Raw genomic sequence first — 11,901 nt, 5'->3', positions numbered from 1 at the left:
GAATCAAGGCCACTTGAGGTGTCATATGAGCAAGGAGGTTAATTTAGGATGTTTTCTTGTAACAAACATGCTGGTAATTTGAGGTATATCATTTCATAAGACATCTCATGAAATTAATTAAAAGCAAGTGGACAACATTTTTTAAGTTTGAATATGATTTATTCTTTACATCTTAAATTTAATCTAAGTGTATGCTACATGCACAAGCTATGTTGTTCAGGTGAATTCTACGTCATGATTTAATCTATCTATAATGCACAGTCCATTTGATATATGAAAACGTTTATGCAGATATATACAGCACGAAAGTTCGTGTTGGTGGGGGTAACGTTAAGTCCCAACTATCTTTTTTGTTGGTTCGTTAAAGTTTCGTTGTAATGTTTCATAGTAGATCTATATCTATTAAGGTAGGTATATTACACTTTTTACATGCAACGTGATTGTGCGTGTAGTGCAATCGACATAGAGATGCATAATTATGTACATCAGTAATATTGTACATATTGTAATCTTAAAGCTGATGTAATCATAATTTTCTTACTGCCGGGTGCTCCTGACAGCCACCAACTCCAATACTACTTATCGTTATACCATAGTATTACAGCATTTTCCGTGATGACTGTGTAACAGTGGGGCTCAAGGACTGCTAAACTAACCATACCAAATGGCGTCAAGCCTTTTGGCATAATGGTTTAGCATCTGAGGTTGTGATCTGGCAGCCCGGGTTTGAATCCTGGGAGTCGGGATTTGTTTATTTCTGTTTCTACTCTTTCGAGCATCGGTTCCCACACTGGGAATTGAACTGTGACAGTCCTAATGTAAGAAAGGAGTAAAAACAGAAAGAAACAAATCCTGACATCCGGTAGTCAAACCCTCGCCGAATCCGGGCCCCCAGATCACAACCCCAGATGCTAAACCGTTACACCAAAAGCCGTTTGGCATTGCTAGTTTAGCAGTCCTCGGACCCCACTGTTACAACTGGAACAAACTGATTTTGACATAATCTAGTGATAGCGCATCACATGTAAGCGCAGACTTCTCTTGTACGCCGTGGAGAAATCACACTGGTCACACTTGTGGGGCTTCTCCCCAGTATGGGTCTTCATGTGTTGCGCCAGGCAGGGTCGATAAGCTGTTCTGTAGTTGCAGACTCCACAGGCAAACGGCTTCTCCCCGGAATGTTTGACAATGTGGACCTGAACGTCGCTCTTACGAACGGACACGTAGTCACATAGATGACACTTGTAGCGCTTGTCGCCATTGTGGGTCAGCATGTGCCGCACGAGGCAGGGCTTGTCTGCCGTTCTGTAGCTGCACTGGTCGCAGGCGAAGGGCTTCTCACCGGTGTGCTTTGCCATGTGTATGTCCACGCTGTTCTTACGGGCCGAGGTGAAGTTACAGTACAGGCATTTGTACGGTTTCTCGCCAGTGTGGGTCCGTACATGTACGGACAGGCTGGTTAAGTCCCATCCGGTTTTGTACCCGCACACCCCGCACATGTAAGGCTTGTTACCGGTGTGGGACTTGCGATGCTTGGTCAAGGTGGATCGGTCGCCCGTCCTGTACCCACAGACATCGCAAACAAACGGCTTCTCTCCGGTGTGAGTTCTAATGTGGCTCTGCAAGTTGTACTTATTCACGGTGCTGAACCCACACTCCCTGCAGATGTGGGGCCTCTCGTCCGTGTGTTCCGACATCGTGTGTTTCTTCAGGCTATACTTGTACGCCGTGGCAAAGTCGCAAAACTCGCACTTGAAGGGCTTCTCCAATGTGTGTGTCCTCATATGCGACACCAGGCGATACTTGGCTGTGGAGGAAAATGTGCACTGTTCACACTTGAAGGGCTTCTCTCCAGTGTGACGGCCAGAGTGTCGAAGCAGGTCCCTTTTGTATGCAGAGGCGTAGTTACAGTAGTCACATTTGTATGGTTTATCCCCATGTTGAGAAGTGCCTTGTAACGATTCCTCCACACTGGATGGCTGTAAGTTCTTGTTGGCCTCCGAGCTGTTGCCTGCATTATATTCCAGCTGACTTTCTTCCGTTGCTGGAAGGGATTTTTCACTTGCCAGTTTTTCCTCTGATGGACAAAAAGAAGAAGAAAATCTACATTTTACATTTCTACATCAGTATGAATGCTGCTAGACTGTCTGGATATTGTATATGTCAAGCATGTGTGATATAATATATGTCAAGCATGTGTGATATAGTATATACATTTGTGTATAATATAGTATATACATGTGTGTATGATTTAGTATATACATGTGTATGATATAGTAATCTTCTAATACTCCTGTCACATTGTGCAAAAATTGATCAGAGGACGGGTCTGTGAGCTCTAAATGACAATTTCAGCAGAAATGTGGCCAGTGTTTTCTTGATCAGCACAATTTTTCGAGATGGTTTGTGACCTTTTGTAGTCAGCTGTTGCACCGAAACCTGTTCTTAACACCTGTGAGCAACTTGTCATCGGCGATCTTTGACGTCACAGAGCTAATGAAACCAGGTTGCCTGTACTTCATCAATACCTCGTCCAGGTACCGGCCGACATTCGATTGATATCCAGGTGTCAGTCCAACGATTTGGGATCGATTTTCAATTTTAAAAAATCAGACGATGCTTGGTAAAACTGAGGCGGTCCTATGCAAGTGTTGCACTGTACCATGCAAAGTCCATAAAGTCGGGCCTGCTTTCTACAGTGTTGGGGGAATGTTCTACGAGCATGATGTGCATTGTTAGTGCTTGTGTAAGTGGCTTCAAAATATAAACGCATAATAAGAGTTATAACTATCATCTGTGCCATTTGCCTCTATCTATTACAGCATTATTTTCACCACAATGAAATCTATGTTCTGCCTGGTGACACTGAGCGTGTCATGAAGGCATGCTTGGTGCTGCACATCAGCCCAACAGGTGATCTCCAGTCTTATCTTATCCCATCATACAATGTACGTGTAGGATCTGCTTGGAGATTACCTGAGAGGTTGATGTACCCTGACCTCCAGAACAATGAGTTGGACCAGGATGTGGACAGCATATAATTATGTATCTTTATTTGTTTATAATCTATATAGCCAGTATAACCGCCGTTTGGCGTAACACACCAGCTTAAACATGTAGTTATGCCATAGTCATGGCGTGACATCAGTGTGCTGCGAGACTGCCAGCAGGAGGGTTTAACCAGTTGCAAGATCCTTGCAGAAGGGGCATAGGCTAAGGCAGTACCTTATGCACTACCGTTATGTCAGTAAAGCAGGCAGTGTTCCTTGGTAGGACTCCGGCCATATGAAACATGCACTATTTCTCCTAATGATTCTTTCAAGTGCCAGGCTACTTTCTGATGTATTGATTATCCTTGTTGATTATTAATTAGTCAGAATGTATAGATAAACAATAGTGTAAATGACATGCTAGACCCAATATATCATTATATGTCTGTTTAGTTGTACTGTAAGTAGTTGTTATACATGTAGACCTTACGGAAGTGACTGTACAGTCAAACCTGTCTATACGCGGCCACTCAAGGGACTGGTCAAAAATGGCCGCTATAGAGAGGTGGCCGCTATAGAGAAAATGATGATTATTGACCACAAGCAATAAGTTACACATGGTTTTAGTACCCGTCGATCTTCGTATTCACATAATACAGTACTATACATGTACTGCAATGATTGTTACACTATGTGTATTAAGAAAACAAAAGCTAAATAAAGTTTTCAATGTTCTACAGTTGATATTGTCAGAAGAGACCGGTATCGTCACATTTCTTTGATCCTTCGGCTTGGATCCTTTGATACTTTCACAAGTCAGATACATTCGCAAGTCAGATTCCTCCATTATGCTAATGTGGTACTGACCATAAAAGCATGTCATTATAAACTTATCTCTTAATATCTTTATGTAAGAATAAAATCCACCATAGTCTGAAGTTCATATCATTTTACCTGACAGGTGTAACCACTTATTGAGAATGTTTGTATTAGAACGTAACTTTACCACAATTTACCCCCGTAATAGTGGTATCGTCTGTTGACCTTATATGACCTCGTTTGTCGGCGGGCAGTTAGTTTTGTTTTCAAAATAAAGAAGTTTTAAATCCGGCGTTGGGTGACGATACGGCCTCTGTATGGCCCGGAACGCGTGCCGGACCGTAGATCAGCCGTCCGCCGTGGCCGTAATCGGCAGTGTTTCTGTATCTACGGGACCGGAAATCGTATGGCCGTGGCCGCGTTGGACAGGTGGCCGCTAAGCCTATTTCTTAATCATTACGAATCCAAGGGACCGACAAAAAGTGGCCACTATGGCCAGGTGGCCGGTATGCAAAGGCGGCCGCTAATACAGGTTTGACTGTACTTTTGTCATGTCAATAAAGATTTCTTGATAAAGAGTATCTTTCTAATTTATATTTTCTTCAAGTTTAATCTTTACTGAAAATCATTTGTTACAGAGGAAATACTCCATTCATTGGAACATTTTTTATTAGTTTCTATTCCATGCTTTGGATATGTTCAGAGACATATTCTGCATAATAACAAATACTGGAATAAAGTTATCATCTGAGCAACATTTCTTTCTCTAAAAAAAATACTGCTAATTGTACAGCAGAAACGTATCACAGAGATGGCAAAATAAATTATATTAAAGGTAACAAAAGAACAGTACCATATCATTTATAAGACTTATCAAAGTGTAAATTGATGATTGTATTCTGCAAAGCAACTGAGACGTATTACTAAGTAAAAAGAAACTTGACAATCTTAACCAGAATATGCAGTGATTCATTTCTATTCTTCCCTTATCTGATAGCTAGTTGCTATTTTTCCTAGACATATCACTTTCTGGCAGTACTTTACAAGTGTTGGAATTGACATTGCATCAGGTGCTTGTTGGCCCGAGGTATTGCCTGACACTCCAGCCTGCTGTTTAAGCGCAGATTATGGACGATGGTATCTTAGCCACCAGAGCCGAGGAGGAGCGAGTATTGGCCTAGGGTCAGCATGGTTGTAATCTGAATAAGATGATATCAAAGAAACACTTGAATATCACTTGAACTGCTTGGATGATCATGGCAAGCTCAATTTGATTAGCACGAAGCCCTAACTGTTAAGAACAACAACAAAAAGGCAAGAAAATTGCAGGAATGCTTAAAGCACCTGCTGCTCTGGCCTGTAGGGCATTCCACTACTGGCTGTTGCTGTACTGCCTGCTGGTCCTCTCCGTATGTCTGGAGAATGTCGTGCTGGATCTGTTGTGTCTGATGGGGTTAGAATAGAGCATATATCCTTGGTTAGGGGTGTTGTAACGCTGTGGTGGCGGCAAGGCTGTGGGGCCTGGCAGTGGTCTTGCCGGTGTCACCGGCTCCCTCGGTAACCAGCGCAGGGTCGCTTCGAACGTGTCCCTCTGGTACTGTTGGAAGTGTTCCGAAGGGATGCGGAGACAAGACGACATGAGCCACTGGCCCCACGCAACCCTTTCGTCCACCGGCTCTTGGGTCGTCTCCCTGGCAACAGTTTCCACCTAACACGGAAGAAGACAAAAACATGACAGCAATCATCATGGAAGCTCATCTGTGCTGATTGTAATTATAGTACAATGCTAGAATTTCTTCCAACACTAAGGTGTACACAGATCAAATTTTCGGACGTAACATTGTGAGATGTGAGTATACAACAGAGTACTCCAGCCATCACTAAACAGAGACAGTGGGCAATACAAACTTCTTGGCACATTTGACCAAATGCTGACATCATATATTTGTGTACACAAGATTACATGTCAATAAGGTCACATTGTTTATTTACTCTCGCAATTTTATGTTGGGAAGTGACTGGTTACTTTAGATCCTGAAGAAGGCGGCAGCGTTCGTTAACAATTTGATTCATGTTTACCTTTCTGTTAGAATCATTGTACTATAACATGACAGCAATGTTACCAGCCTTCAAAATGTAAATAGTACTAGTACTGAGTTGTCACTGTAAGCAAGGAGGTTGCTGTGAGCAAATGTTTAAATTAGCAAAGAACAAGATAATGAATATTTACTTCTTGCTGTGCCCTGGTCTTCTCCTGGTCAGTGTCATGCAAGGACTTTAAATTTGCCAAGATATCGGACATGCTGGAAGGGGTGGCTGCTTTCTTCTTGATGCTTGTAATTGTATTGCCGTTGAGATAGGGCCTCTTCTCGCTCTTTGGTCCCACAGCCGCATAGCCACCGGAAGTCGTCCCGCCTGTCGATGTTCCGGCCACAGTCTCTCCATCGTCCTCTGCCTCCTCTTCCATTCCTTCTTCAACACCATCAGCGTTCCCAACCTGAAGCACAAGCAAAAGGTCTTGCTAGAAAAACATTGATTATGATGATGATCTTAATTTGCATGTTCCTGCACACAATATGCAGTAATACGATAGCATTACATAGGATATTGATGGCTAATATTAAAGTACTATTACATGTAGTGTTACAAGTGAATGATTGGATAAACCTTTTACATCTGGAGCTATGCTATCATTTTATCTGTTGTTTACATGCCTCTTCCCTATTCTTAAAACAGCTGTATTCAAACTCACAGAGTTTTTGTTTTACAATGTTGTCTGGCTGTCATAATTAATTGTCATTTGTCAACATTGAGGGTATGAAAAAATGCGTAAACCATTGTATAAAGAACACTCTCATAAAATAGACTTCCTTTAATATACGGTTGGAGTTGCAAAGTGTACAGAGCCTATCATTTGAAGGAGTCTGGTGGTATCTTCATCGTAACTGCAAACTAAAGAATACCTTTCAGTGTTACTGCACCAGTGCATTACAATTGCAAAGACTTACTGATCCCGTGTCCTCTGTTCTTGAGATGCAGAAGGGATCCAGGAACTGGTAGCGTTCCAGTTTCCAGCGCTGAAGGCTGGTCAGCAACCCGTACTTCCCCTTTTTTATCCTTTTTAGCCTTACGTATTCTGTTCGATGAGATTTGAACTTCCGGGCAATGTCTTCAGCTTTACACATGTATAGGACAAAAATGGAAAACAAATTTAAACATTTGATGTGAAGGGTATGAATAATGGCAACCAGGAAGTCACCATTTCTGCATAACTGAACTGTAATTTGAATGGCAGTAGCAATGAGACAAGAAGAATGAAAGAAATTTGACAAAATTCTTTCCAAAATTGGGGAAATTCTAATCTAATGTCATCTAAACTTGATAGATAAGGAAAGGAGAAAAAGGAGAAACTTACGTTTGATCCCCATGCCCAACAAGTTTGAGAATTTTTCCAGGAGAATCGCCTTCTTTTCCTTGTTTTTGTATTCAGGGTCACCCTTGTCATAGAACAGGGGGTTTGCCTCATAGAAATCTGCTATGGCGTCCTCCACTTTGTACCCTGGACCACCAGCTGGACTTTCCTCATCATCCTCCTCATCCCCTCTAGGTTCTTCATCTCCGGAGTAGTGCTCTTCCTCCACCCTCATCTTCCTAACGTTTTTGCTCTTCCTCCTTGATGCCATCCTCCGTTCTATACAGATATGCACAAGTACTTCAGGGGCAGTAGTAGGTGTGGTATTCTGGACATCTGTTCAAGTATGCCCAACCACTGTCCAGGTGTTGGGCGAGCATAGACCGACCTATTGATCTTCTGCCACAAATCTAATGGTGTACGGGAGTATCAACCGACTCCCGTTTGTTTGCAAATGTCGACTCGATGTAACGGTTGATTTTTAGGTGAAAAATATGCATGCGCGACCCTCCGTAAATCTTTAAATTGGCCAACCTTCTAGCGATCAAGAAGTACGGCCGAAGCTCATTGACAATGTGACAGGGGTATTAGAGTTTCTGCAAGTTTGATTTGAGACTATTTGAAAGTATTGCACTACTAAGCCATTCAGCCATGTGATATGCATTTCATAATGTGATCCTCATCTTATTGTATTGTCCAAGGAGAGGTTTTGGTCGAGTGGGCTAGGAGTGGCCGCAGTTTTAATGTTATGTAGAGTTGCACCCACACCAAGCCCACTCGACCAAAACCTCTGCTAATGATTAGAACACTCTGTACTGTACAAGTGTACATTATGGATATAAACTGGTAGCAGACATGTAAAAGAGCAACTATTTTGAGTCTTCAGCTTCAAATTGCCACTTGACGTCATCTACATAGATTATCATTTTACACATGCAGTTTCAGCTTAGCATCTAGAATAACTGGAAGTGGGTCAGACAAAATCTTACTAAGCCTTCTCACAGAGATCAGAACTTATGTGTTGTGACAGGAATTCTAGGTAGTATGTCAAAGGTAAAGGCCCTAAAAAAAAGAAACAAAATCCACCTGGACATTGTATGAAAATCAAAACAAAGGTCGAGGCAAGGACTGTTTTCTTTTTTTTGGACTTAACCTTTTACATATTACTAGTACCGAGAATTTCTGTAGCCGCACATCTGTTCTGACCTCTGTGAAAGGGCTTATTGAAGTTGAACTAAGCCCTTGTATCAGCTGTGCCATTGTTACCTGTGCTGTGTTCCCCTGGCAGCTGTAGATCTGCTGGTCCACTGTAAGTCCAGATGTGCTCTGCCTGGCCTGAACTATCACCAGGCTGATACTCCAGCAGACAAGGTTGTGGGGGTTCTGTTTCTTCAGTGACTTCAGTCTTCACACGTACAAGTGGGGTGCCGTCAGTCGCTGCCATCTTAAATTGAGATTAGATAAAAACAATTGGAGCTTATAAAGCAACACTTTCTTGGATGCGCGATAATTCAGACACATATATATATACATAACGTATAACATACAGACGCATACATACTAGAACATACAGAGACACATAACATTATATATGATATAAGCCCTTTCACAGAGGTCAGAACGCATGTGTGGCAACAGTAATTCTGGGTAATATGTCAAAGGGTAAGGTCCCAAAATTGTAAACAGTCCTTGTCTCGGCCATTGTTTTGATTTGCATAACAATGTCCATACGGGTTATTTGTTTGTAATTTCGGGGCCTTACCCTTTGACATATTACCTAGAATTACTGTCACCGCACATGCGCTCAGATCTCTGTGAAAGGGCTTATATACGTTGATAGTAATATGTATAATGTTACACCACAAACATGCATGTACGCCGCCCCCCACCCACACAAACTGTGACAGACATGCACACAAGCCACGCACACACACGGTGACGTGTCAGTGAGTCAGCAAACACACACACTCGCACACACACACACGCACACAAGAACCACACATGTACATATGTACACATACATTCCGGTCTGCCTAAATACCACAAACAACCACAAACGACTCGGAAATACCACAAATGACCACAAACGACTCTAAAATGCAGTGTATATGGGTCAAAGACCTGTGTGGCACTCTGGAGACATTGTTTACACATTTATGAATTTAAAAAATGCAGCAAGTCCTGCGTATTCACCAGTTATTTCAAGTTAGTCCGCCGGTTTCAAGATCGAAGCGATTCTCGGCCGCCATGTTGGATCGCCCATGCTAGGAGTCTGCATGGGGAAGTTCTCGATACCTTCCACGGCTCCATAGACGACGGGACGATAAAACTATGGACGCTGTTGGTTCATAGATTATAGCATGGCACTATTCTATCATTGTCAACTTATAAAACTTGTATACTAAGTGTTTTCAGCCTCAAATGCAAGCACGCTGCTTCATTGACAGCGCAGAATCGCTTCGATCTTGAAACCGGCGGACTCAACTTGAAATAACTGGTGAATACGCAGGACTTGCTGCGTTTTTTAAATTCATAAATGTGTAAACAATGTCTCCAGAGCGCCACACAAGGTCTTTGACCCATATACACTGCATAACGTTACTAGAGTCGTTTGTGGTCGTTTGTGGTATTTCCGAGTCGTTTGTGGTTAGGCACACCCCATACATTCAATACATCGCATACATACATTAAGTACAGATCATTTTGACAATCGATTGTGGCATGATGTGAATGCTAATAGTAATACCGCTGTCACATTACCCACGATCTTCGGGCGTATCGATGGAAGATCGGCCGATGTAGAGAGTTGCACGTATTTTTCACCTGAAAACCGTCCCTGTCACATATATGCCAATATACCCTGTACAATTGTTGTGCAATAAAGTTATCATTATAAGTGGGGCTCGGGCGATTGCCGCAGAATCGTCGTCCGATCAATTTTCGCCAAATATGTGACAGGGGCGGGCATAAGACAACCTAACGATTTTATCCAAATTATTTGGCGCTGCAGACTGATTGTTATTCGGTACAAAAAAACTGTTTTGCCATCAAAAACAAAACAAAACGATGAAACAAAGCAAAGCTGTCCAAGCCTAGTATATTTCTACCTTTGTTGAGCTGCAGCAAACGGCCGTATACCCCGCAGAAGAACAGGTCGCGCTACCTCGTCTTCTTACAAAATGGCTATGAAAATGGCGACCACAATATTAGTGACTGTCTAAATAGGGTTAAAGGTCAGATAGACCTTTGAGGTGTGACCTTATTCCCTATGCACAATCACAAGATGTCAGCTAAACGTTTAAGGTACTACTAATTCGATGGAAGCAACCCTTTCATGATCAGATCCGTGATTGAAAATTACATCAAGGAGGGGACTTTTGTAAGTGTTTTCGAATCATATCGAAACATTGACGTCAATGTTGTTGTTTTTTTTGCCTTCGCCCGATAGCGCTTCGACAGAAGGCATGTAAATTCTGTGACCATTTAACGTTATATCTTGAAGACGAGACACATTTCTTACTTGACGGTACTTTATATGAATATGAACACCAATCGCTATTCAATACTATACAGATAGACAATAGTTATAAGAAAATGTCTAAGCACGAGACTTTCTGAAAATATTCCAAGCGTGATTGAACTGGGAAACATGTAACGTTATTACTACTAAGCAAATTTGTTTTAATACCGCTTAAAAGGTTTACGTCGTCAGCACTAGCCTAATATGGTACCATTTATATAAGATAATCACTCACAAGGCCAATATTCATACAGTGAACGGTTATCGTAGTCGGTCATGATGCAACTCTCATCTAAACATTTCTATTTCTTTCATTATTCCTGCATATAGCTGTAACAACTGCTGATTTCTTCACTATACTGTTTACAAGTCCACTGAATGGGGTACAAGTGCCGATTCAGGAGCCGATTAAGACTTGCAAAAAGTTGCAACAAGTTATTCTTTAAAAAGCAGATCCTTATTGACCAAAATGTCGACGCCCTCTAGTCTATAACAAGTTGACTAGTCTTTCTTGCACTACAATTATTGTATGCACATATGCCCGATAGCTCAATGCCCTTGTCCTGATCACTTGCCTACACACTGAGCACTAGTAGTATACAACTCAGAGTCAGACAGTGTGGTATGACGGGGGGGGGGGGGTGATCAACAACCTCTGGCCGCTTCCCTGGTCTACTGACAGGAGGGTGGTATGACCGAAAGGTCGATGAACCCTGAGCCTTTTGTCTAGGCTAGCTAGGCGTTTGGTTTAACATGCACTACAGCACAACATCGGTCACACTGGATATGGCCGAACGGTCAACGCCCTTTCGGCCTTTGACCCAGCTTCCTCGTATCAACATCAAACCCAACCGAGTCCACTCGACAGTCTAGCCTTGCATGATCGCCTCCACAGGTGTGATTTTATTCTTACCGTCTCTCTCTGTACTTTTAACAAGTCTGTAACTTTGATACCCTGTGGGGTGTATCGTATTACCGCATGGAGTGGGTTCTTTTATTCGCCTATAATTCTATGTACGTTTGCACTGCGCACATGTAGCATGCACGTTAAACTTTGTAGTCGAAGGGGGAGGGGTCCCCTAGGGGACTATGGAGCGCGATGCATTGCTTATTACAAGCTTATGTTACCAGTGTGTGTAATTAGCATACTGGCTATCAAA

At 42.3% G+C, this 11,901-nt stretch overlaps 1 protein-coding gene across 2 annotated transcripts; it reads right to left on the bottom strand.

Annotated features, from left to right (window-relative positions):
• Positions 1-988: 988 nt before the first annotated feature.
• Positions 989-10,425, bottom strand: LOC118413485 (zinc finger protein OZF-like). Of its 2 annotated transcripts, XM_035816915.1 has the most exons (7): positions 10,329-10,425; positions 8,488-8,665; positions 7,225-7,500; positions 6,818-6,984; positions 6,040-6,306; positions 5,154-5,517; positions 4,741-5,008 (listed from the first exon to the last, which is right to left on the bottom strand). In XM_035816915.1, the coding sequence occupies exons 2-6, from the start codon at positions 8,663-8,665 to the stop codon at positions 5,182-5,184; spliced, it is 1,224 nt and encodes a 407-aa protein (XP_035672808.1). In that variant the 5' UTR covers positions 10,329-10,425; the 3' UTR covers positions 4,741-5,008; positions 5,154-5,181. The 2 variants fall into 2 exon arrangements, with proteins under 2 accessions (XP_035672807.1, XP_035672808.1); XM_035816914.1 differs by lacking the exons at positions 4,741-5,008; positions 5,154-5,517; positions 6,040-6,306; positions 6,818-6,984; positions 7,225-7,500 and adding an exon at positions 989-2,077.
• Positions 10,426-11,901: the final 1,476 nt, after the last annotated feature.

Source organism: Branchiostoma floridae, chromosome 4, assembly GCF_000003815.2.
Source record: "Branchiostoma floridae strain S238N-H82 chromosome 4, Bfl_VNyyK, whole genome shotgun sequence".
NCBI classification, from domain to species: domain Eukaryota; kingdom Metazoa; phylum Chordata; class Leptocardii; order Amphioxiformes; family Branchiostomatidae; genus Branchiostoma; species Branchiostoma floridae.
This window is presented reverse-complemented; position numbering and strand designations above follow the sequence as displayed.